At 50.3% G+C, this 27,580-nt stretch overlaps 1 protein-coding gene across 1 annotated transcript in view; it reads left to right on the top strand.

The window, feature by feature from the left end:
* Nucleotides 1–27,580, top strand: part of ZFAT (zinc finger and AT-hook domain containing) — a 933,238-nt gene that overhangs the window by 787,628 nt on the left and 118,030 nt on the right. The window contains exon 14 of the mRNA XM_086966254.1: nt 22,925–23,051. Within this exon, the coding sequence (XP_086822380.1) occupies nt 22,925–23,051 (127 nt within the window). The remainder of the gene's footprint in view (nt 1–22,924; nt 23,052–27,580) is intronic.

The following is a 27,580-nucleotide window of genomic DNA, read 5'->3' as shown; positions in this document are numbered from 1 at the left end:
GAAGCAACATTAGCAGATGATTCTGAGGAGGAGGACTTCTCTGATAGTGAGGAAGAGAAAGATGAGTGGCTCCTTGCTGCTGAGCAAAGGTGCAGAGAATTAGACCGGCTAAACAAGGAAGGTATGATCCGGTGGGCCTTAGCACAGAAACAAAAATGGGACGCTCAAGGAGGGAGCTTTGCTGAGTTGGAGATGGAGTCCAGCTCAGATGGTGGCAGCATGATTATGATATCTAGTGCGGAGAGAAAGGTGCAAACACCCAGAGATGTGGCGCCTGACGTGAGGGAGGGGGTCAACATACACCAGGGGGTTCAGGTTTATGATGTAGTTCCAGTGGAGTGCAGTGTCCCTGAAGTAGATTGGGGACTGGCACATGGGACTATATTCCTAGTGGTGGGAGGGACACTCTACTGACTCTAGATGAGAGGTACAGGGAGAGGGGTTCCCCCATGGGAGAAACCTTGGTGTGTGTGTGTGAAGACCAGCCAGAAGAGTGTGGGTTGTGTGACAGAGACAGTCAGATACTGTCTTGCCAGTCTCAGGAGAGTGGTGTGGGGTCTGATCTCTGTTGGTGGTCACTGTGGCTTGCTGTCGGTCTGTTGGGACACACCTGTGAGGAAATTAAGGTTAGGTGCTGCACAGGGGGTGTCCACAGGTGAGGAGAAGGGTTCCACATGGATTGGCATGGTGGACCCTGAGAGTATGGATAGAGTGATCCAACTAGGTTCAGGTCGGCGTAGAACAGGAATTGTGCCCTGCTGTTTGGGCCAGGATCCGTGTTCTATCGCCTTAAGCAGGGAATCCCATCAAGGTATCGTTTGGTCTACCCTGGCTTTAGGCTGGAAGGGGGTTGTGTTGGAACTGGCTCTTCTTGCAGGGTCATCCCCAAACTTTTTGCTTCTTCCTCCCTTATTTTTCCTGAACAGTGGCTGTTGGCAATAGGACTCTGCGCACTTTACCACTGCTGATCAGTGCTAAAGTGCATATGCTCTCTGTGTAAATTGTTATTGTTATTGGATATACAGGATTGGCATATTTGTATCACCACGAAGTCCCTAGTAAAGGGCACTGGGTGTGCCAGGGCTGGTGATGACAAATGCTACTAGTGGGCCTGCAGCACTGATTATGCCACCCACATGAGTAGCCCTAAAATGGAGTCTCGGGCCTGCCACTGCAGCGCCTACGGGCAGTTTAGAACTGCCATGTCCTCCTGGTCAGTGTCCCCACTGACCAGGCCTAACCCTTCCCTTTTTGTGCACATTAGTCACCCTATGGAAGGGCCAAGGTACCCCCTGGGCAGGGTGCAGTGTATGCCAAAGGTTCAGCATGTACTAATGCAGGTGACATGCTCTGGTAGTGAATTACAGCCATTTTCGTTTTTCACTATTGTAAGGCTATCTTGCTCCATAGATTAACATGGGGGATGCTGGCTACAGTGGCTTCCAGCATTTCTTCCCATAGGAACAAGATAGGACATAAGTATCTAGTATCCCTGAACTCAGAATTTAATAACACATCTTTTAGGAAAGGTTGTTTTTAAATCCTGTGTTTGGGAACAGCACTTTTAGAAAGTTGAGGTTCTCTTGTCTGACCCTTCTGTGTGCCTTGGCCTGTTTGTGTATTGACTGTCTGGTTTGAGAGTGACAGGGAACGGGGGATTCCCTAGGAGGCTGGCTGAGTCAGCCCTAGGCTGAATGACTGCATTTGCAACCTGAGTGGTGGGAGGAGTTAGCTGGGCGGCTGACGACCCTGCCCCTCACTCTGAAAGGAAAGGAGAAAGCCAGGAAAACAAAGTACTCAAGAAACACCCAGAACTGGTTCAGACCGGGCTCAGGGCCCACATGCACAAAGAGAACAAAGACTTTTAGGGGTATAAGTACAGGACCCCTGACAACAGAAAATTAAATCATCCTGGAATCAAGAAGGAACCTCTGCCAAGGAGAAAGCTGAATCTGAAGAAGGAAGACTGTCCTGCTGTTGCTCTGGTGGACTGACCTGTTGCTTTGCTGCCAAGGAGAGGGGAAGGACTTTGCTGTTGTGCTGTGTCCCCTGTCTTGAAGGAATCTCCATGGGCCTGAGAAGAGCTGGCTCCCTGTTCTGAAGTCCCAGGAATAAAAGGACTTCACCCCCAACTTTCCTGAACTCTGCTGAGAGAGTTCTGTCCTTCCTAGAGTGCTTGATCCAGTTGTGGGGCCTCTGGAAGTTGTACCTGTGCTGGGAAGCTTGAAACTAAGCTTGAGAGACTTTTGCAATTGAAAAGTATCGCATCTCTCGCTGCGGAGCGCATCCCCGACAGTGCGAGAAGTTTCCCGCCACTACGAAGGTCGAGATCGTCGCAGCGCCTGTTGCCGCTGTCAGAGCCGTCGCATCCTTCGTTTGCGGGACGCACCCGATCGGTGCGGGAAGCCGAACATCGCTGCGAGTGTCGTTGCATAGCCTGTCGTCGCTGGGTGAGATCGCCGCACTGCTTGCTTGCGGACCGCATCACGTTGCTGCGAGTGTCGTCGCAGAAACCACCGCATCGAGGAGCTGCGGGAGAGAAGATCATTGCTGGTCCGCGCATCGTCGCCCCGGAGATCGTCGCACCTCCAAAGATCGTCGCATCGTGCCTTTGTGAGAACAAACTTCCTACAGAACCTACTTACCGGAATACATACAAGTTGCCTTCCTCCCCATACAGACCGGATTCGTCGCAACACACCCGCTGCTGCAGCGGGGCTGTCGCATCGCCTCCCCAGGGTCTCAGGAGCAACGCATTGCTTGTTTTCCACCGCACCAGCTTCTGCTTTTGGAACTTTGTCGCAACTAAAAGCTACTGTGAGTAAACGTGACGCAACTGTGAACTTTTCACGCATCTGTGGATTATTTTATCGCAACCTAAAGAACTTACATTACAACCTTAAGAACTCTTTTGAAACCATATTCTTGAACTGTGTATGTTGGATTTTTGTTGTTTTGGTCTTGTGTAGTTTAGATTAAATACCTTTATTTTTCTAAACTGTTGTGGAGTCAGTTTGTGGTGTTTTCACTGTGTTACTGTAAGTGTGGGTTCAAATACTTTCCACATTGCCTCCTGAATAGCCTTGACTGCTCGTGCCAAGCTACCTAGAGGGTGTGCAGGGGTTATCTCAGTGGGTTTCCTCCTTACCCTGACTAGAATCAAGGGTCCCTATTTGGACAGTGGTACCTACCTCTGCCAACTAGAGACCCCCAGTTCTAACAATATATATATATATATCAACAAACCAGGGGAGTTGCGATGGGGACCTGCTACTCACCCAGCTATGCCTGTCTGCACATGGGGCTGAGCAGGTCCTCATGAGACACTTAAACACACCATAGATCAGCATGTACCCCTGTGGTTACATTATATAGGTGACCTATTTTTAATCTGAAGGGATCCTGAATCACTTTCCCTGTAATTTGTTGAGCAGATAAATAGAAACCAGCTCAATCTTGAGTTTACTGCGACTATGACTAAATCCTCAGTATATTTTCTCGATGTGGAGGTATTTATACAGAATGAAACTACCTCCACTAGAATTTACCGCAAACCCACTGCGGAAAATTCACTGCTGCACGGTACAAGTCATCATCCGCAACACTTAATCCAAAGCATCCCCTATGGGGAAATGCTACGGGTTCGGCGGATATGCAGCAGTGATGAAGACTGTCAAATAGCGCAGGAGAACAGCAAACAAAGGTTTCTATCAAGAGGATTTGCTCCGGTGGTTGTAGACAGAGCCATCAATAAAACAAAACTTCTCACCAGGGATCATGCTCTTGTAAAAAAAAAAAAAAAAGATGACATGCAGACAACACCAAACAAATTGGAACCGTCATGTAGGGTCATACTTCCGTACAATAAACAACATAGAGCCATTAGGAAAATCCTGAATAAGAACTGGAACCCAGTACTAAATGATCCTGTGATAGGTGCAGATCTGTCTAAATAACCTCAATTGACATTTAGGAAGGCCAGGTCTATGGGGAATTGCCTTGTTAAGAATAGTCCAGAAATCAGAGCACCCACCAATTGGTTGTTGGCACAAAAGGGTTTTTACAAAGTGTGTATCATGCATTTGCCAAATGGGGAATTACACAACACAACTGTAAAACGGACCATGCTGTGTATGTACTGGAGTGTCTTTGTGCTTTAAGGTACATTGGGAGTACTAAACTACAGTGCACAAAAGGATACTCCAGCATATGTACGAGCCATCACCAACAAAGATCAGGCCTACCCTGTGGCGAGGCACTTTGAGGTGGCTCATGAAAGTAACCCAATACACCTCAGTTACTTCGTGATAGATTGTGTTCCTCCACTTAGGAGGTGTGGGTTGGAGGTGTGGGGTTTCTAAAAGCGTCTTTTAGAAACACGCTACGTACCCGGTGGGGCTTAACGCTAGAGAGGATTTGTATACTTGTCTTTAGGATGAGGGACACTGCCATTCAATATTTAACTGAATTCTCTGAACTGTATAATGAGATTACATTTTGTGCTATATTTTCCTTATCTATTTTAATGCACTTATCTACTTCAATGCACTTATTTATGGTGTTGGTGTTTTTATTCTATGGTGAATTTCACATACAGTAGCACTTTCCTTGAACCGGCTGGTTCAAGAGATCAACATGTTTTGTTCTTTTCAAACATATCAGCTGTATACTATGAGTAGGAAGTAATATTTTGCCCACTTGGGCTGTATTTTGCATGATGATGGGTATATTTTATATATATTTATATATATATATATATATATATATATATATATATATATATATATATATATATATATATATATATATATATATATATATATATATATATATATAAGCAGTTGCTTTTACTTGGTAAAAATATCCATAAACAGCAACATTGACAGCAGATTTGCACTCAGTAAATGTAAATGTAAATGTATAGGCATTTATATAGCGCACTACTTACCCGTAGGGTCCCAAGGCGCTTCGACCGCTGTGAAACCCTTCCTGGCTTCCCTGAGAGATGGTCCCTCCAGGGTGAGACCAGGCATCCCCGGCGTTCTGGTGGGGCCGTTAGTGAAGATGAGGCAAGCTAATGCCCAGAGTTGCCGAGTGTGATCGCTGATCAGAGTGGGCACCAAGGCGAGAGAATTATCGAGTCCGCTGACCCTGGTCCAGAAACCTGCCGCGCCGGGAATCGAACCCTGGTCCCGGGCTGTCCTCTGCTCTCGGGTCTGCCGCCTCTAACCAGTAATAATTTAATTTGGTCATACAGGATTTAGCATAACATATTTATACTATTGTGGTATTTAATTTGGCATTTTTAGCTTTTTAACATTTGTAATGTTTTTATAGATTTTAAATGCCTCAAATGTAATGTTTTTTTATTATAATTGCCATTGATTGGCCTAGGATCATCACACAAAGGGGGTGGAGTAGTGAGAAGTGTTGATACCAAACTTACAAGCACGACAGCTCGAACACTTGAAAAAGCCTTTAGAAGGTTGTAGCCAAACAGTTTTAGATTTTGATTCCAGGGCTGTTTTATCTAAAATAGTGCCCATACTTCTGGCCCGTCTGAATGTAATATTAGGATTGCTAGGTAATTTGAGATTCAACACATGGTCACTTTGATTGATATATATATATATATATATATATATATATATATATATATTGCAATCTGTATTGAAGATTGAGTGGATATATAAATGTCTGGATGGAGGATTTAGTAGCTGTCTGACTGTTTGTTTAAGTGAGTAATTAAATGTGTCTCACTAAATATATAGGTTAATAACAAAACTATGTGAATGTGTGTATCACTGTCTGTTGTTGTATAACCTGCTGCATCAATTGGTCACTAACTACCTGAGTGTCTATATTAGTTATTGATTAGTTGGCTGAGTATTCATAAGGGAGACTGAGTGTATCTGTGGTTGGGTGGGGGAGTTGTAACTCTATGCATAGATGTGTGAGTGGTTGATTGTCTAGGCATATGGGTTTAGGAGTGTTAATAGAAACAGTTGTTTGGGTGTCTGAGTGTGTTTATTTGTGTTGGTAAGTGAATATATGTTATTATAACAAAGAGGGGGAACAGAAAGTGGACAATATTTATCGGGGTCCAATGTACGTGTCCTACAACTTGGAAATCAACAAAGAGTGTACAGAGTTCCCCACATGGGGTAAAGTAAGCAAAGGGACACCTCTATCTCTAGGAGCGTACGTGACAGGGATGTGGTAATCCCTTTACGGAATTAAGGATGCCTCGCACAATTCAAAAGTTAGACGACTGTTGCCATCCCACCCGATGATCGTATCGTGTCATCATTGGCCTCCTGCTCCTGCGGCAGGCTGGCGATGCAATGCCTGTCGGGTAGCACGAAGTGCTACACTTTAGCGGAGTTCTTTCATTCCTTAGCCAATAGGTGCGTGTGTGTGAGGGGCCAAAAACAAAGGTGCAGTAGTGAGCGTGAGTGAAGTTAAAAGAGGTCAGTGAAGTCCATTAAGACAACTTTAATAATATGGCTCACTGCCTTATTAAAAATGGTGAAATGAGGGGTACTGAGGCGCAACGGCTATGGTGATCTGGCCTCATTCAACCCTCAATAGTGGTGTGGTCGACATGTTTCATGCCTCTCGGGCAATTCATCAGGACCTAAGTGCTCATCAACTTGCTACGGATTCCCCCTGTTAGAAGGAATCGAGTATACGACCTGCAAGGTGTCGTGGGATCAAATCCTACGTAGATTCCCGCCCTAAGAGTGGAAAAGGAAGGAGAGAAGGGCACAGTCAATGATGTGCCTGTTAGTTGTACACGTTTACATGTGGTAAATTCATGCAGACGGAGTTGTGGTTCAATGACCATGTTAGACGGGGACCTGGAGGGTCGGCCGAGGACAAGGGGAGAGGCCTCCGGGGAGGGCCGTCTCCAGCGATCGTACAGACAAGTAACTTCCCCCCCCCCACAGATGGACACCACACAAGGATGAGGTTAACGCTCTTTATATGCAGTTCTTGAAGCAAGGTATCACGGTACAGTGAGATCGGGACACGAGGGTCCACTCAATTCTAGTCTCTGGAAGGGAAAGGGGGTAGCGGGACAGTCTTGATACCAATCTGGTATGGAGGTGAAATGATGGATAGCTCACTATCCTCGAGCTCGGAGTTCTGGAGGGTCGGGCCGCGGCAGCGCCAGCAGGTCCCTACGATGATGTAGTTGGTAGAGGGCTGCGGCAGCGCCAGCAGGTCCCTTGGACGATGTAGGTTGCAGAGGGCCGCGGCAGCGCCAGCAGGTCCCTTGGATGATGTAGGTTGCAGAGGGCCGCGGCAGCGCCAGCAGGTCCCTTGGACGATGTAGGTTGCAGAGGGCCGCGGCAGCGCCAGCAGGTCCCTTGGACGATGTAGGTTGCAGAGGGCAGCGGCAGCGTAAGCAGGTCCCTTGGACGAGGAGGAAGGTTGCAGAAGGCCGCTGCAGCGCCAGCAGGCAGGACGATGGTTCACAGGGCAGGGCTGCGGCAGCGCCAGCAGTCCGTCAAGGATGAGTTCTTCTAGGTGTCTCTCGACTCCAGGATACAACTGCCTTCCTGCTCTGGAGCTGTCCCAGTTATAGGTCTGGCCTCCTTTGATGTCCGGGCCCTCGCTCTTGGAGGTCGGGAGGTCCGGGATGAGAGAGTCCAGACACCCAGCAGGGGGGTGGAGCCAGCGCCCGGGGAGGCGGGGGGCGATCGGCACCTGGCGGGGGAGAGCCATCGACACTCCTCTCTCCCATTGACCTGCCAAGTGGTCCGTTCACCTCCTGGGTGGATGGTGGTGCCGGAATGTCGGGGCCTGGCCAGGCCCAGGGTTGGGGTCGAGCTGAGGCCACGTGGCCTCGTGGTGCAGTGTCCAAGATGGCGGCTGGGCCGGGCAATGGTGCTGGTGGTGGACCGGGCCAGTGATACAGAGATGTCCGGGAGCAGGCGTCCCGTAGGGGACGGGTTGCGGGTTGCCTCTGTGGGTCGTCGGGGTTCTTCTGGGGGACCCCGGGAGACCCGGTGTCCAGGCTCTGTCATGCGGGGAGGGAGCGAGCCCTTCACGAGGCCTGTCCAACATGCGTTCCCCCCAGCTGAAGGCGGGGAGAGTCACCCATCCTCTTGGGGACTCTCCTCGTCGAGGCGGAAAAAGCGTGACAGGCCGTCCGCATTGGCGTGGTCCTGACCTGGACGATGCTCCACAGTGAAGTCCATCCCCTGCAGGGAGATGGACCATCGCAACAGTTTGGGATTCTCCCCCCGCATCTGCATCAACCATTGTAGGGGGCGATGATCTGTTTGTACCCGGAAGTGGGTACCGAAGAGGTAGGGCCGGAGCTTTTTGAGGGCCCACACTACTGTAAAGGCCTCCCGTTCGATGGTGCTCCAACGCTGTTCTCGGGCCAGCAGGCGTCGGCTGATGAAGGCCACTGGCTGGTCGACTCCCTCGGGGTTTAGCTGGGAGAGGACTGCCCCAATGCCATGGTCGGAGGCATCCGTCTGGACGATGAACTCACGGCTGTAGTCGGGGGCCTGGAGCACAGGGGCGGTGCACATGGCGGCCTTCAGTTTCTCGAAGGCCGCTTGACAGTCCGGAGTCCAGTTGACAGTTTTGGGGTGTTTCTTGGATGTGAGCTCCGTGAGGGGCCCCACAATGCTGCCATAGTCCTTCACAAACCGCCTGTAGTATCCGGTGAGCCCCAAGAAGGCTCGGACCTCGGTTTGGGTGACGGGTGGTTGCCAGGACTGGATGGCCGCGATCTTGAGCTGGAGAGGGGCCACCAGACCGCTCCCCACTTGGTGCCCGAGGTAGGTCACGGACCCCTGGCCAATTTGGCACTTGCTGGCCTTGATGGTGAGGCCGGCCTGTCGGAGGGCGTGCAGGACTTCTCGGAGGTGGTGAAGGTGGTCTGTCCAGTGGCGGCTGTACACAGCGATATCGTCCAGGTAGGCGGCGCCGAATTCTTCGAGGCCTGCCAATACCTGGTTCACAAGTCGTTTGAAAGTGGCGGGGCGTTTTTCATGCCGAATGGCATTACTTTGAAATGGTAGTGACCATCCGGGGTAGAGAAGGCGGATCGTTCTTGGGCTCTGGGGGTGAGGCCGATCTGCCAGTAGCCCGCTGTCAGATCGAAGATGCTCAGGTAGCGGGCAGCCCCCATGCGGTCAACCAGTTCATCTGCTCGGGGAATGGGATGAGCGTCGGTTCGGGTGACAGCGTTCAGGCCCCGATAGTCGACGCAGAATCGGAGCTCGGGTTTGGTGCCCGGGGCAGCAACTTTGGGGACCAGTACGACTGGGCTGGCCCAGGGGCTGTCGGATGGCTCGATGACTCCGAGTTTGAGCATTTTGGAGACTTCATCTTGGATGCAGGCGCGCACCCGATCTGGCACTCGGTACGGCTGGTGTCGGATAGGGGGACTGTCCCCCGTGTCCACATCGTGAAGGCACCAGGGGGTGACCCCGGGGGTGAGGGAGAATAGGCTTGCAAATTGCAGCAGGAGGGCCCGACAGTCTTGGCGCTGCTCCGGGGTCAGGGCATCGGAGAGTCGGACCCCGTCCACCGAGCCATCTTTCTCCCGGGTCCTCAGTAGGTCAGGAAGGGGCTCGGAATCTTCTTCTGCCCCACTATCTGTGGCCATCAGTAGGCTGAGCTCCGAGCGGACGAAGTGTGGTTTGAGTCTGTTGGCGTGAAGGACCCGGAGGGGGTGCCGGGGGGACTCCATGTCGATTAGATAGGTGACAGGGCCCTTGCGCTCGACCACCTTGAAGGGTCCTGTCCATTTGTCCTGCAAGGCACAAGGCTCGATGGGAGACATTACCCATACTTGCTGACCCGGCTCGAACTCGATGGAGGAGGCATGTTGATCGTACCATTTCTTCATGTCCTCCTGACTGGCCTCGAGATTGGCCTTAGCGAGTTCCCTGAATCGCCGGGTCTGGTTGCGGAGGGTCAGGAGGTACGTATACAATTCCGGAGGGGTCTTCAGGGGGGCCATTTCCCATTCTTCTTTAACCAGGCTGAGGGGCCCCCGGACAGGGTGTCCGTACAGGAGCTCGAAGGGGCTGAAACAGAGGGATTTCTGGGGGACTTCTCGGTAGGCGAAGAGGAGGCACGGGAGCAGCACATCCCACTTGCGACGTAGGGGTTCCTCCAGCCCCATGATCATCGCCTTGAGCGTGCGGTAAAACCGCTCGACCAGTCCGTTTCCTTGCGGGTGATAGGGGGTCGTGAACCGGTACGTGACCCCGCACTGCTGCCAGAGAGATCTCATATATTTAGAGATAAAGTTTGTGCCTCTGTCGCTGACGACTTCCCGGGGGAATCCTACTCGGGAGAAGATCCCCATTAGGGCTCGGCCTACCACTGGTGCTGTTACAGTCCGAAGAGGAATGGCCTCGGGATAGCGGGTGGCGTGGTCCACCAGGACCAGGATGAATCGATGTCCTTGTGCTGTTCGGGGGTCCAGGGGCCCCACGATGTCTATTCCCACCCGTTCGAACGGGGTAGTTACGACGGGGAATGGCTGCAAGGGGGCTTTGATTTTTCGGCCGCTCTTCCAGCTGGCCTGGCAGGTGGGGCATGCTCGGCAGTGGTTGGAGATGTCATTTCGCATTTTGGGCCAGTAAAAGTGGGTTACCAGGCGGTTGTACGTTTTGTCTTGCCCCAAGTGCCCAGCAAGGGGGACATCGTGTGCCAAGTTTAAGAGAAAGTCTCTGAAGCGGAGGGGCACTACCAGTACCCGACTGCCCCCAATTCTGCAATTCTTTGCTCGCTGTATAGTAGGTCATTGTCCCAATAGATCCAGTGGGCCCCTGCGGTGTCTCCTGCGCTCTGGGCGAGTGCTTGCTGTCGGAGTCCCTCGAGGGAGGGACAGGTCTTCTGCTCCTGCCGGAATTGTTCCTGGGTGGGTCCCCCCTCTTGACGCCACTGAGCCAGTTCAGGAAGATCTTGGAGCGGAGTGGGCCCTTCTTGGGTTTGCTCTGGGGGATCAGTGTTGAAGGTGGCTTCCTCTGGGTTGATCGGGGGAGGAGGTGCTGGCCATTCGGGTTCTTCGGGTCTGGGGATGGCACGGGCGGCCATGGACCGGGTTGTTACGCACACCCAGTCCGGGAGGCCCAACATCCCCAGGTGCTCTCTTCTCCCAACGGCCGCCCACGGGGAACTCTCGAGGTCGTTTCCCAGGAGGCAGTCCACGGGGGCATCATTGCGGACAGTCACTTTTAGCATGCCGGACACTCCTCCCCATTCGAAGGGGACGCAGGCCATCCGACACAGGCTCTCTGAATTGTCGGCTGATCGGACAGGGCAAAGGACGTTTGGCAGGATTTGTTCTGGGGTCACCAGGTGACAGCGGACTGCCGTCACACTTGCCCCGGTGTCGCGCAGAGCTTCGGCCTTGCGCCCATTTATGCTCACCCACTGGCTGTATTTTCTGGTGTTGGCGGGTAGGGGAGCCCGCGGAATCATGTCTCTTTCCCCCAGGCAGGCCAGGGTCATGGCGGCAGGCTCCCACTCGGGCTGTTCCTGCTCGTACTCTTCATACTCCTCGGAGTTTTGCTCTTCTCCTAGCGCGGCGGCAGCGACCTGGCTGGGCACTGGAGTCTGGTTCTTGGGGCAGCTCGGGTCGCTGGCGTAGTGTCCGATTCGCTGGCACCGGTGGCAAGTGACGTTGGCTAGAACCCTGGGCGCATCGGGGGGTTTCCTCGACCGGCCGGGGGCGGGGTGTTGCTGGCGGGAGCTGCCGGGACGGCATCTCGGCCCCGGCCCTGGCCTCCTCCTCCTCCTCGGGGGCGATGGAGACCTTGTTTGTTTCTGTTCTGATCACTTGGCCCACTCCGGGCCACTCGAGTGCTTTCCCATCGGTCAGCTTCGGCGGCGAGCTGCCGAGGTTCAGTCATTTTACTGTCAAGAAGGTGCTGCCTGAGCTCGACGAGGCAATTGTTGGAGAGGTGCTCCCAGACCATGAGGTTAAAGAGTTGCTCGTAGGTGGTTACGTGGCTGCCCTTGATCCATCCCTCGAAGGCTCGACTGAAATAGTTCACATACTCTACCCAAGTTGTACCCGGGATCCGTTTGCAGTCGTGGAACCTCTGGCGGTACATCTCGGGCGTGAGTCCGTATCGAGTGAGGAGGGCGGCCTTCATGTGGTCATAGGAGGTCATCTGATGGTCTGGGAGCTGTAGCAGGGCATCGCGGCCTTCATTGACGAACCTCCCCCATAGCCCGGCTCCCCAGTCACTTCGATCAATCCGGTGGGAGGTCATGGCGATCTCGTAGGCCTTGAACCACTGCTGTATGTCGTCGTTCCGAAAATATTCTCTGACGACATCCTTGGGGATGTGGACCTTTGGTTCGGTAGTGCCCGGGGTGTGCGGGCGCTCGGGCACCCCTAGATCTTTATTCTGCTTCCGCATTTCTATTTCTGCTAGCTTGCGCTCGTGTTCGTATGCCAGTTTTTTCTCTTCGAGTTCTCTCTGCCTTTGTTTCTCTTCCCGCTCCTCTCGGAGCCGTAAGTGTTCCAAGTTTATCTTTTGTTCCGCCAGTTTCAGTTCTCCGTCCAACCGGAGCCGCGCCAACTCAAATCATGGAGTCTGCTTTTCTCTCGTTCTTGGATCTCTTCCAGGGAGAGACCCGCTCTCTTTTCTTCCGTCGGAGAGGTGTTTGTTTCTGGTGCCTCGCGGTTTTGGTTCCGGGGTGCAGCCGCACCCGTTTCTGCCCAAGATTCTAGGGCGTGTTTGAAGTCCTCTTTTGTGCTCAGCCCGGTGGTAGCAATGCCTAGTTCCATGCAAAATTGTTTTAGCTCTCGATGGTTGTAATCTTCTAGTTTCTCCATCTGGAATTTCTCTGCGGATCCGCTCTCTTTTGTCGTCATTGTGGTTGAGTCGTGGGGCGAGTTACTTTCTGTACGATTACGCGGTGGTTCGGATCGCGCCGCTGGCCACCAAATGTTAGACGGGGACCTGGAGGGTCGGCCGAGGACAAGGGGAGAGGCCTCCGGGGAGGGCCGTCTCCAGCGATCGTACAGACAAGTAACTTCCCCCCCCCCCCCCCCCCCCCCCACAGATGGACACCACACAAGGATGAGGTTAACGCTCTTTATATGCAGTTCTTGAAGCAAGGTATCACGGTACAGTGAGATCGGAACACGAGGGTCCACTCAATTCTAGTCTCTGGAAGGGAAAGGGGGTAGCGGGACAGTCTTGATACCGATCTGGTATGGAGGTGAAATGATGGATAGCTCACAATCCTCGAGCTCGGAGTTCTGGAGGGTCGGGCCGCGGCAGCGCCAGCAGGTCCCTACGATGATGTAGTTGGTAGAGGGCCGCGACAGCGCCAGCAGGTCCCTTGGACGATGTAGGTTGCAGAGGGCCGTGGCAGCGCCAGCAGGTCCCTTGGACGATGTAGGTTGCAGAGGGCCGAGGCAGCGCCAGCAGGTCCCTTGGACGATGTAGGTTGCAGAGGGCCGCGGCAGCGCCAGCAGGTCCCTTGGACGATGTAGGTTGCAGAGGGCCGCGGCAGCGCCAGCAGGTCCCTTGGACGAGGAGGAAGGTTGCAGAAGGCCGCAGCAGCGCCAGCAGGCAGGACGATGGTTCACAGGGCAGGGCTGCGGCAGCGCCAGCAGTCCGTCAAGGATGAGTTCTTCTAGGTGTCTCTCGACTACAGGATACAACTGCCTTCCTGCTCTGGAGCTGCCCCAGTTATAGGTCTGGCCTCCTTTGATGTCCGGGCCCTCGCTCTTGGAGGTCGGGAGGTCCGGGATGAGCGAGTCCAGACACCCAGCAGGGGGGTGGAGCCAGCGCCCGGGGAGGCTGGGGGCGATCGGCACCTGGCGGGTGAGAGCCATCGACACTCCTCTCTCCCATTGACCTGCCAAGTGGTCCGTTCACCTCCTGGGTGGATGGTGGTGCCGGGATGTCGGGGCCTGGCCAGGCCCAGGGTTGGGGTCGAGCTGAGGCCACGCGGCCTCGTGGTGCAGTGTCCAAGATGGCGGCTGGGCCGGGCAATGGTGCTGGTGGTGGCCCGGGCCAGTGATAGAGATGTCCGGGAGCAGGCGTCCCGTAGGGGACGGGTTGCGGGTTGCCGGGGTTGTTCTTCTGGGGGACCCCGGGAGACCCGGTGCCCAGGCTCTGTCATGCGGGGAGGGAGCGAGCCCTTCACGAGGCATGTCCAACAGACCTCAACCAAGGTAAGGTGACAACGCTCGTGACAGAGAGGATTGTATACAAAATAAAATGAGGGGGACAGAGGATTTATACTGTAAATGCCATATGCGGTCAATGATAAGGATGCATTAATTTGATACACATATGGAAAGGTACACCATGCTCGCTCACACGTGTGTGTTTTACAGCCAAAGGGTCGTGTGTGCATTCACACAAATTGAACATTGAGAAATTACAAACTTAGAAACTTAAAAGCTAAGCGCTCAAAAGCTTAAGACCGTACTGAAGGGACTGCGCTAGATGTGAAGTGGTGGGAACCGGATCAACCCGGGTGAGTATTTTCAAGGGGTTCTTACCCGTAATCCCTGATCGGTAGATCCCACAGACTGTCCTAGTGGGGCCAAAGCTATGTGGTAGTCACCTGGAAGGAATCAATATATCTGCCGGTTATGGTTGTGGTTAGCGGTACAGAATACAATCATTTAGGTCCCGAGATGGTAAAGCCATGGCGATCGCGATTGGATGCCATTAGGAATGATCGCATCTGTACAGTGCACCTTACCTTATTGGCTCCTGGCTCTAGGCTTGTAGTCACCTACCCATCCCACAGCGGAAAACTCGCGGGACAGCCGATCAATCCGTGTGTGGCAGAGCCGCTTAAGATACCGAATGCCGCGGGCGCCGCGTGTGTAAGGAGCGTTGCTAGGCAACGCAACCAGGCGTGGTGTAGAAAGAGAAGGCTACCACACGCCAGTAGATGTGCATAGGCAGGCGCCATCTTGGAACGGGGTTGGGGGTGAATACTTCGGTGCTTTAGTAAATACGAGTTATACTCGGACAGGGGTCAGAACAGTCCAAGTTTAGGTTATCTGGCTAGCATACTCCAAGGCACTGCATCATTCAAACCATGCTCATCTGCATGCAGGCGGTGTACCCATCTTTGTTCCATTCTGAAAAGGGCCTGTTGGTTAATTGAGGGATGACATTCGAGGATGGTCCATTGCATAGTCTCTGCCAAATGATTATGTTCTCTATCAGGAGTATTCCAGCACTTTAAAAATGGGCGCTACTGATCGTCGGGGTCCGGTCGAGAGGCTGAACACAGGTTTTCAGCGGGCTGAGAGCGTTGAGGGCGATGTGCCAGGTACGCTTCAACCCCCCTCCCGAGACCCATGGTGCTAGTAGCGCCCATTTTTAAAGTGCTGGAATACTCCTGATTTTGGAGCATTTTTTGGAATGAGCGACCCGCTCTTCCTTTTCTTTTAAGCACTTTTTCACCTTTTCACTTTCACGCCCCCAGGTTAGGGTGGACTATTAGAGTGTCCATACCGCCGGGGTATAGTCCTGACAAATGCCTAGGTAAATTTAAACCACCCTTAAGGCAGAAACATGTTGACTGACTGTATTCTCTGAATTTAACCATTCCTAAACCTTGGCATCTAAATTCAGACACATAATACCTCTTATTCGTGTCGTAGGGATCACATATTAAATTTCTTTTTTTGATACCCTTTTAGACACTTTTAACTTTAACTACCCTCACAACACATCCCTCTTCGCACAACCAGCTCCGCAGTCTTTCTGGCGTTGCAGCACACCATAGAGGCATTCGGCCTCTGTGGTGGGGCCCAGTGATGAAGCATGACACTGACTAGGTCGGTATGTGAGGGCTTTCCTATTCACCCGAAGTGAGTGTGTGATCATCCATCTCGCTCCTATTTCTGTGGCAGTACTGTGACTGACCGGAATTCAATTTTAGACAGCTTTTTGCCATCCAAGAGCTGACTGCAGACATGCAGTCCTGAAACCTGGCTGCCACCCCCAGCTCTTTCCCCGGAAGCACCGAAACCACAAAATGGGTGTCGTCAGCGTAAGATGTTAACTCAAGCCCAAAGGATTGGATCACCCGGGGCAAGAGAGGATACGTAGATGTTAAATAAAGTGGGGCTCAGGAAGGAACCCTGGGTGATCCCCCCAGGGAGTTCGAAAGGTCTTGATTCGAAGTCACCCATAGCCACCGGCTTTCAGTGAAAGCCTTCCTGAAAGCCGGTCTTTCAGGAAGGCTTTCAGATTGTTAAGTGCTTTCCCCTGGACCCCGCAGCCCTCCAATCGGTCCACCAACAAAGCGTGGTGAACCGTATCGAAGGCCGTTGACAGATCCAAAAGGATCAGCACTGCTTGGCCCCCATCGTCCAGCACCTTTCGGACCTCCTCTGTGGACTTAATCAGAGCGGTCTCAGAGCTGTGTCCTTCCCGAAACCCATGTTGGGCCGGATCTAGTCCCTTCGAGTTACGCAGAAATGAACAGAGCTGGGAGTTCATGATTTTCTCAATACGTTTCGCCGGCAATGGCAATCTGGAGTGATTAGATAAGGACATGTTTCTGTCAGGATGATTGTAGGAGTGGACACAGACTCACAGTATGATTCCAGACAAGCATGACTATTACCTAGACTTTTGCAGGACTGGCTCAGTAGTCTGCAAGGGGTTATTGGACCGCATACATTGTGCACATTTCACTGTACCACTGCTTGTCTCAATGCCCGAGTCATTCTGCAAGTGCATAGACAGTGACTGGGTTCCTAGAGTGCTAGTAGTTGACAGCACGATACATTTATAAGCGCTTATGTTTCATCAGAGTGATTAGATAAGAACACGCTTCTGCCGGGATGATTGTAGGAGTGGACAAAGACTCACAGTGTGATTCCCGACAAGCATGACTATTACCTGGACTTTTGCAGGACTGACTCAGTAGTCTACAAGGGGTTAAGGGAACGCATACATTGTGCACATTTCACTGTACTACTGCTTGTCTCAATGCCTGAGTCATTCTGCAAGTGCATAGACAGTGACTGGGTTCCTAGAGTGCTAGTAGTTGACAGTACAGTAAGTTTATACGTGCCTATGTTTCAGCAGAGTGATTAGATAAGAACATGCTTCCGTCGGGATGATTGTAGGAGCTGACACAGACTCACAGTGTGATTCCAGACAAGCATGACTATTACCTGGACTTTTGCAGGACTGGCTCAGTAGTCTGCATGGGGTTAAGGGACCACATACATTGTGCACATATGACTGTACCAGTGCTTGTCTCAATGCTTGAGTCATTCTGCAAGTGCATAGACAGTGACTGGGTACCTAGAGTGCTAGTAGTTGATAGCAGGATACGTTTATGAGCGCTTCTGTTTCAGCAGAGTGATTAGATAAAGACGTGCTTCTGTCAGGATGATTGTATTAGGGAACACAGACTCACAGTGTGCAAGGGTTTAAGGCACCGCATACATTGTGCACATTTGACTGTACCACAGCTTGTCTCACTGCCTGAGTCATTTTGCAAGTGCATAGACAGTGACTGGGTTCCTAGAGTGCGAGTAGTTGACAGCAATGATTAGATAAGGACATGCTTCTGTCATGATGATTGTAGGAGTGGACACAGACTCACAGTGGGATTCCAGACAAGCATGACTATTGACTGGACTTTTGCAGGACTGACTCAGTAGTCTGCAAGGGGTTAAGGGACCGCATACATTGTGCACATTTGACTGTACCAGTGCTTGTCTCAATGCTTGAGTCATTCTGCAAGTGCATAGACAGTGACTGGATACCTAGAGTGCTAGTAGTTGACAGCAGGATAAGTTTATGAGCGCTTCTGTTTCAGCAGAGTGATAAGATAAGGACATGCTTCTGTCATAATGGTTGTAGGAGTGGACACAGACTCACAGTGTGATTCCAGACAAGCATGACTATTTCCTGGACTTTTGCAGGACTTACTCAGTAGTCTGCAAGGGTTTAAGGCACCACATACATTGTGCACATTTGACTGTACCACTGCTTGTCTCACTGCCTGAGTCATTCTGCAAGTGCATAGACAGTGACTGGGTTCCTAGAGTGCTAGTAATTGACAGCAGGGTACATTTATAAACACTTATGTTTCAGCAGAGTGATTGCATCAGGACATGCTTCAGGATGATTGTAGGAGTGGACACAGACTCACAGTGTGATTCCAGACAAGCATGACTATTACCTGGACTTTTGCTGGCTGACTCAGTAGTCTGCAAGGGGTTATGAGACCGCATACATTGTGCACATTTGACTGTACCAGTGCCTGTCTCAATGCTTGAGTCATTCTGCAAGTGCATAGACAGTGACTGGGTGCCTAGAGTGCTAGTAGTTGACAGCAGGATAGGTTTATGAGTGTTTCTGTTTTAGCAGAATGATTAGATAAGGACATGCTTCTGTCAGCATGATTGTAGGAGTGGACACAGACTCACAGTGTGATTCCAGACAAGCATGACTATTACCTGGACTTTTGCAGGACTGACTCAGTGGTCTGCAAGTGGTTAAGGGACCGCATATATTGTGCACATTTTACTGTACCACTGCCTGTCCCAATGCCTGAGTCATTCTGCAAGTGCATAGACAGTGAATAGGTTCCTAGAGTGCTAGTAGTTGACAGCAGGATAGCTTTATAAGTTCTTATGTTTCAGTAGAGGGATTAGATAAGGACATACTTCTGTCAGGATGATTGTAGGAGTGGACAGAGCTTCTTTAGAGCTATAGAACAGGTCAGCAGAGCTGCTTTAGAGCCAGAGAACCAGGTCAGCAGAGTAGTTGTAGAGCCAGTGACCCAGGTCAGCAGAGCTGCTGTAGAGCCATAGAACCCGGTCAGCAGAGCTGCTGTAAAGCCAGAGAAACCAGGTCAGCAGAGCTGCTGTAAAGCCATTGAACCAGGTCAGCAGAGCTGTTGTAGAGCCAGAGAACCAGGTCAGCAGAGCTGCTCTAGAGCCTAAGAACCAGGTCAGAAGAGCTGCTCTAGAGCCTAAGAAGCAAGTCACTAGAGCTGCTCTAAAACTGAGACTCAGGTCAGCAGAGCTGCTCTAGAGCCAGAGACCCAGGTCAGAAGAGCTGCTCTAGAGGCTGAGAACCAGGTTAGCAGAACTGCTTTAGGGCCATAGAACCAGGTCCGCAGAGCTGCTTCAGAGCCAGAGAACCAGGTCAGCAGAGGTGTTTTAGAGCCAGAAAACTAGGTCAGCAGAGCTGCTCTAGAGGCAGAGAACCAGGTCAGCAGAGCTGCGTTAGAGGGAGAGAACCAGGTCAGTAGAAATGCTTTATAGTCAGAGAACCAGGTCAGTAGAGATGTTCTAGAGCCAGAGAACCAGGTCAGCAGAGCTGCTTTAAAGCCATAGAACCAGGTTAGAAGAGCTGCTTTAGAGCCAGAGAACCAGGTCAGCAGTGCTGCTCTAGAGCCTAAGAACCGGGTCAGCAGAGCTGCTCTAGAGCCCGAGAACCTGGTAAGCAGAGCTGCTGTAGAGCCAGAGAAATCAGGTCAGTAGAGTTGCTTTAGAGGAGGGCGAGAACCAGGTCAGCAGAGCTGCTTTAGAGCCAGAAAACCATGTCAGCAGAACTGCTTTAGAGCCATAGAACCGGGTCAGCAGAGCGGCTTTAGAGCCAGAAAACCAGATCAACAGAGCTGCTCTATAGCCTTAGAACAAGGTCAGCAGAGCTGCTCTAGAGCCAGACAACCAGGTCATCTGACCTGCTGCAGAGCCAGAGAAACCAGGTCAGCAGAGCTGCTTTAGAGGGAGAGAACCAGGTCAGCAAAGCTGCTTTAGAGCCAGAGAACCAGGCCAGCAGAGCTGCTGTAGAGCCAGAGAACCAGGCCAGCAGAGCTGCTTTAGAGGAGGGCAAGAACCAGGTCAGCAGAGCTGCTCTAGAGGGAGAGAACCAGGTCAGCAGAGCTGCTTTAGAGCCAGAAAACCTTGTCAGCAGAACTGCTTTAGAGCCATAGAACCGGGTCAGCAGAGCAGCTTTAGAGCCAGAAAACCAGATCAACAGAGCTGCTCTATAGCCTTAGAACAAGGTCAGCAGAGCTGCTCTAGAGCCAGACAACCAGGTCATCTGACCTGCTGCAGAGCCAGAGAAACCAGGTCAGCAGAGCTGCTTTAGAGGGAGAGAACCAGGTCAGCAGAGCTGCTTTAGAGCCAGAGAACCAGGTCAGCAGAGCTGCTGTAGAGCCAGAGAACCAGGTCAGTAGAGCTGCTTTAGAGGCGGGCGAGAACCAGGTCAGCAGAGCTGCTCTAGAGGGAGAGAACCAGGTCAGCAGAGCTGCTTTAGAGCCAGAAAACCATGTCAGCAGAACTGCTTTAGAGCCATAGAACCGGGTCAGCAGAGCAGCTTTAGAGCCAGAAAACCAGATCAACAGAGCTGCTCTATAGCCTTAGACCAAGGTCAGCAGAGCTGCTCTAGAGCCAGACAACCAGGTCATCTGACCTGCTGCAGAGCCAGAGAAACCAGGTCAGCAGAGCTGCTTTAGAGGGAGAGAACCAGGTCAGCAGAGCTGCTTTAGAGCCAGAGAACCATGTCAGCAGAGCTGCTCTAGCTGACACTGACTGACTGACAGATACTGACGGACAGACACTGATTGACTGACACTAACTGACTGACACTAACAGACTGACACCTCTCTACTACTCTCTCTCGACTAACTCTCTACTACTCACTCTCTACTACTCTACTACCCACTCTCTAGTACTCTACTACTCTATTTCTCTACTGCTTTCTACTACTCACTCTCTACTACTACTCTCTACTACTCTACTATTCACTCTCTGCTAGTCACTCTCTACTACTCTCTCGCTACTACTCTGTTACTACTACTCTCTACTACTCACGCTCTACTCATTTACTACAGTCTCCTCAGTAGGAAATACTTTCAGTGTTTTACACTCTAGTTGTAAATTAGATCACTGTAGTAAAGCTACTGCTCACCAGGGAAGTGTGTTGCTGGTATTGAAAGTACATATTTCAGTCTGCATGTGAGAATTTTTCTTAACGAAATAGAAGAGGATTTGAGAAGTCATTCAAAATGTGCCCTAATTTTTCTTTCTGCTTTCTGCAGCACTAATCATACTTTCTATGGCAAAATGAACCCCCTCATTTTGTTCCTTTTTAAATGAAATCGTTTAAGAGTTACCACTTTATTCCAATCAAGATGGCTTCAGGTGTGCTATACTTTTGTCATAAGTAAAGCTGTTAGCGCTCTAGTTATTCTTTAGAACAGTCTGGGAAGGTGTAGGTGAACACAAAGGAATCAACTGACAGTATCTGTCCTTGTTGGATGTACATGTTTTACTGAGAATGTCAGACTTCATTCTCACATGACTGAGAAAGATAATGTGAATTTACAGAAAATATGCTCTCAGTTTAGCCTATAGATCACCTTCCAAACCTCTGTGGGAAAAGCTTGAGAAAATAGTTCTCTCAAACATGATTCATGAGATCCCATCAGAAGACTTTCTCACGTGGCAAAATCACCTTAGAACACACCACAATTCCTAAAATGAGTATGGTACCATCAACAAATGATTTATAATGTAACTAAAGTCTTAAAACCTTCTATTAACTGCAATGCTTTTTAATGAGGTGCTATCATGTATATTGGTCCCAAGATGGCTGCCAACACTTCTTGGATGAAGTGCTAACACCCAATCAGATCTCACAATGAGATGCGTGGGTAGGCTCCGCCCAGATATATATGTATGTTTTTCCTTTAATATCTAAAAAACTACTGAACAGAATTTTACCATTTAACCAAAAGGCACGAGTGTGAACCAAGGACTATCTCTTTGCCAAATTTGGTGTAAATCCGTTCAGCAGTTCGGGCTGTAGCTGCGATTAAAGGTTCCTATGGAAAATTGCATGGGGAAAACACGTTTTGGGACCCCCCTTTTTTCTCTGCCCCAGCTTGACAAATCACCCCGAGACTTTCAGGATAGGAGCGGGCCATAAGTTTTGAAAATTTTGCGAAAATTAGTCAACCGGCGCCAAAGTTATTGGGAATAGAATGTTGCGATTTTTCCATGGAAAATAGGTTGTAACTATAACTACCTACTGGCGACCGCCAGTAGGATACATATATATTCCAGTACTCTATCCTTGCAGAATCCAGTCAGCAAACCACGGACTCAGATAGACAACGCGGACCCAATTTCTTCGTGCGTTTCTTATTTATTTAAAGTTTTTTCCGCCCTGCATCAGTATGTCGCCATGACGCGTTTCGGTCCGACCTGGACCTTGATCACATGACATATATATATATATATATATATATATATATATATATATATATATATATATATATATATATATATGTGCCAGGGCCCTCGTCAGGAGGCTACTGCGGCTTGCACCATTAATTACCCCTACCAGCGCTGCCAATTATGGTGGCAAGACAACTACTACCGATCACGCTCAAACAAGCGTGATAATTCAGGCTGTTCCAAGCCACCCAAAGCTTTAAGAATTGCTTGGGTATCTGGTATTAGTCATTTGTTAACGTGTATTGAATTATTAAACAACTGTTGTTGTGATCATCTCTACATTAGACAAAAAGTGCCACCATGTGGCAGACTGTTATAACTACTGTTGTTGACCATGAAATGCTGGGGCCGAGCACCAGAAACCACCTGCCCTAATTAAGCACTGGCCGGGTGTGGAATAATTTTAAAAGAGGAAACATTTAGTATGGATGCCTGAATGAACCTTCGAAATTAAATGAATGAGGGTAACATGTAGTGTGTAATGCCACACTCTGAAGCATCACTGGGCACTTCCTTAAACAAGGAGAGGAGTAATTTGCTTTAGAACAAGGGTAGAAGTTTAATGATCACATCCAACTATAGTACAGCTGTCTTTATCTTGTCATGATAATGACCTTATTTTATTTAACGTTTACGTGTATAATTCTTTATCTTCTTACAATTCAGCAGTCACTTGAAGCAACGGAAGGATCATCTACCCAGTATCTACATATCACAGACGCAGAGGAAGATGTTCGTGGAACTCGAGCCGCGGTAGCTGCTTTACAGGACCTGCGATATACCTCAGATAATGGTAAGAATGGTTTCCTGTTTTTTTCCAATTTTAATTGGAAAGTTCACAATAGTTATTGCTACAGTTATGGCACTCCTCCACATATGCAGTTTAAAGTTTTCAGGGAGAAAAATACTCCACCATTAAGATTTAGCCGGGATTTGGTGCAGGGGTGCCAGGGATCGGGGCAGAATGGCAGATTCCAGCTGATATCCATGCACCAATTTCTGGATAATCTGCGTTGTCTTCCTGAATGGGGAGTAACTGCATGGACCATTCTGTTTGCAGGAGTACTGGTGGGTTGAGAGCCGAAGCCAGGCTTTACTGATGTCTGCATCCACAGCCCCTTCACCATCAAAGTGAGATCTAGGTGCTGAGAATTTTTTAAACTACGCTTAGAATGTTCTACCATCATTACAGACTCCCCATGTAAGTGTTGAATTCCATATAGCAGGGAAGATCATGAGAGAACATATTTTTGTTAGTACCATTTTATTCCTATGAAAAAGGCAGCCCACTTACAAAGTGAATGAATTCTAGAAATTGTACATAATGTCGAAGCAGCTAGAATGTTGGCATTCATGTGGCAGAGAAAACCCCTCAAATGTTCCGTATATTGAACTGGGAAAAAAATACAGTTTTTAATTAATCTTCTCAGAGGACTATGGGCCGGGGAGGCTTTTCCTTCTTGGCTAGGTTCAGATACCCCGACCGGGGCCCCAGTGGACCCTGGGCGGAGGGGGGCATTCCAGGGCTTCATTCTTGGGCCCGTCACATGGCAAAGCATCCAGGATCAGATCATGCGTGCCCCGGGTCCATGCTGTAGCCCAGGGCGGGCTCTCCTAGCACTTCTTCCCTGGGCTCTGTCCTCCTGGCAGCTTCACCACCAAGGGGCCTGGGATGGGGGTCCATTGGGCCTCGGGAGGCCTCCCCCACTTCGATTGCATGTTAATTAAGGTGCCTCTGGGCCCTGGGTCGGAGTTCCATGAGGCCCACCCCCCGCAGTCCTATGCCTGAGTCCCAGCTGGGGCTCCGAGCACCCAGGCCGCAGGGTCCTGGTGTCCTGCAACGAACAAGCGGAAGCTCTTTTATTAAAGCACAGTGCAACCAGATGGCCATCCTCTGAGCCCGGCCATCTGGTCCCATGCCATGCTTTCCAATAGGGCAACCAGATTGTCGGGCTGCCCTGCAAGTCCCGATGAGGTATCATTTGCTTCCTTGAGCCCAGGCAGGGCTCCAGGAGGTTGGATGCCTTTGCGCTGGTAATCCCCTCGGTCACTCTGTGCGCACGGAGTACAAGAAAAGGGGTAGCCTTCCTTTAGATTATTGGGGACAGGGTACTCCGAGCCCACTTGCAGTACAGTGGTTCTGAGCCTGTTGCTGCCAGGGGCTGGGCCGGACCCAGAGGGCCCCCAGAGGCCTGGGTCTGCATTTGCTTCCCAGTCCTACCTATCTTCCCCAAGGGCAGGCCGTGACGCTGACATTCCCATGCAGGGCGTCCGTTAAGGGTCTGGCCAGCGCCGTATACTCCAATCGATTGGGCATGCTTGGTCAGATTAGGGATGGACTGCTTGGCCCGCCTCTGCTGTTGTTTCAAGTAAATAGCTTTCACCTTGCCAGGGACCATATGGCTTGAGGGCCTGCCATTCGCAGAGGCCCTTCCCTTACCCAGCAGTGCGAAAGCCATGCAGCTTTGGCAGAATGACCCCTGCCACCCCCCTTGTAATCTGGCCAGAAAGGAAGTGGTAGGGTGGCGCCAGGTCCCGGATGCTGTCTGGTGGTCTGGTGCCCCGGGCACCACACAGATGCTCTTCTCCACCCAGCACATTTCTGCAGCAGCTTGGGATGATCGTTCCGTGGGGTGTCCCCACCACCCAGACGGGCACCCCTGCGTCTCGCTCAGATTGCGCCTTGGCCTGCCTCTGCCTTCCTTGGAGACGGCTGGGACACAGACGCCCATGCGACTACACCTATCCTCCCAGCAAGCCTTCAAGGTTAGGTCGGCTTACCCAGCAGGCTCTCGAGTGTTGTGAAGGTTCAGCAGGTGCGCTCACCTGGCTGATCCTGCCAGTAGCATATGCTTGTCTCAAAGATTAAGCCATGCACGTGTAAGTACACAAGGCCGGTACTGTGAAACTGCGAATGGCTCATTAAATCATTTATGGTTCCTTTGATCGCTCCATCTCTTACCTTGATACTGTGGTAATTCTACAGCTAATACATGCAGATGGGTGCTAACCACACGGGATGCGTGCATTTGTCAGACCAAGATCAATCTAGTAGAGCGACCAGATGGCCAGAGCCGAGTCCCTACCCCACACGAGTCACCAGGAGGTAAGCAGTACTGGGACAAAGCCTCCCGAGCACCAGCCTCAATGTGCACAGGTACTCTTGTTGTTGGTGGACTACTGTGTGACTGGGGCCTGGGTCTCAGGGTCTGAGTCCCGGGGACTGAGCCCTGGGTTGGGGTCCTAGCTCCTTGGACCTGGGGACTGGGTCTGTGTCCCGGGGTCCAGTTCCAGGGTCCTGGCTCATGGGTCCTGGGGACTGGGTCCTTGGCCCTAGGGGTCGCCTGGGGCCTGGGTTGTTCTGGCCATCCCAGGCCATCTAGTTGCTGGGTCGTTCATGTCATCTGGTCACTGGGATTTTTACCAGTTGGCCAGCGGGCTGGCCTGTGGGACTAACTTTTGACTTTTGTCTCACCCAGGGTTCCGTACATAAGTTGGAAGTAAAACATATGGTTGTGACAGACGGGATTATGTTAAAATGTAACCAAACTATATGTAGACTGTTCCTGATGTTTCATCTCATCATTGAAGCATGTTGCTCAGCCATCCTGTTTGTCCATGTTTTTTATACATGAATGAGTTGCCCGGAGATGGCTTAGAATACAGAGTTCTATATGGATAGCAGTGAATAACAGCAATTTTTTTCACTGAGGAGTTATGAGTGACATTGAGTAAGTCACAAGAGTGAAGCTAAAGTTCTATGATGTCCGTCAGTAAAAACCCTGAGGTGAAGAACATCCTCTTTTTTTTACGTTTTACTCATCTGTAATTTTATGGTATGTAGAGCGCCAAAAATCATTTGCACCTGCTTTCATCTGCTACCTAGGGACAAAGGACTAATGTGGGAGCCTCTACCCCCACAGCCTCTGTGACCTTCCACCGTTCTTCCAAAGCCATGCTGTACTGACATGTGCTGAGATATTCCATGCTGACATAGCTACATTGGCAAATAAACTTTAATCCACACTGACGCCATTATATCGCAGTGAATACCCAGATTTAGAATATGGTACTCACAGCATAAGTTTCCTATGGATGCCATACATAACATATAGATGGGTAACTGGGAATTACAGGGATGTTTTTCACCAATAGTTCTGATTGATATCAAATAGACAACTAGAGCAAAGCTCGTATTATCTATGATTTCAATCAGTACCCTAGGTAAATAATATCTCCTTAAATTTCTTTTTACACTTTTGCATAGGAGTAAGGGGACAGCCATGCATAACATGGCCTCTTCTTCTTGCCCCAAATTGGAAAATAATGCCTTACTTGCCATTTTTAACCAACTGCCAACACCTTCCTTGCCTTCCTCCCCCTCCTGCAGCATTTTTTCTGCTTTCAGTCAAAGCAGACAAGCGGCACTGAGATGCACTAAGAGGCTCTCTGGGATTCCTGTTAGCCTGACTGCAAGGCCTTTTTGATTTAGAATCTGGTGTAAACAATACTCTTCTTATGGAAGCTATGCATAACCTATAGAATTATAAATGGGTAACACTGAATTACAGAGATGTTTTTCATTGAGGAATTATGAGAGACATCCAATAGACAAGAGCAAAGCTCAAACTTTCACTGATATCACTGAAAACGCTGAGGTGAAAACATCACGGATGTGAAAAACGTCCCCGTAATTCACTTTTTACCCATCTATAATTTTATGTTACCTACGGCCCCAAAATCATCTGCCCTTGTTTTCAACACCTACGCAGGGGGAGAGTAGTAATGGGTGAGACATATATCACATGGGCTCTCCTCCCAGTTCCCAAAATGAAAAAAATGAAAAACACATAGCTTCCTGCAACCCACCTCAGCCACTCTATGCCTTCCCTTCCCTCTCCTATATTTCCAGGCCGCTCTGACAAGGTCTTAGAGATCCCAACCAGAGCAGCATGGAATTTCTTTATGACCTACTGTTGCCACATCATAGCAGTGAATTACTGGATTTAGAATCCAGAAGCACTAGTTGTCTCTGGTGTCACTTGGAACCCCACGGTGAAAAACACTGCTGATTTCACCTTTTACCCATGTATAATTGTATGTTTTGTATGGCATAAAAAAGTATCTGCCCCTGATTTCAACAGCTATTAAGTGGCAGAGAAGTAATGGGGGTGCCCAAAAATATTTAAAAAAATACCTGGTAAAAATACCTGGTCTCCTGCCTGACATCACCTTCTGTCTTTATTCCCCACACCACCTAAATGGGGCCAAAAAAGGCCTGACCTCCTGTCACTCACCTGCACTACCCTCTATTCAATCCAA

Source organism: Lissotriton vulgaris, chromosome 4_1, assembly GCF_964263255.1.
Source record: "Lissotriton vulgaris chromosome 4_1, aLisVul1.2, whole genome shotgun sequence".
Taxonomy (NCBI): Eukaryota; Metazoa; Chordata; class Amphibia; order Caudata; family Salamandridae; genus Lissotriton; species Lissotriton vulgaris.
This window is presented reverse-complemented; position numbering and strand designations above follow the sequence as displayed.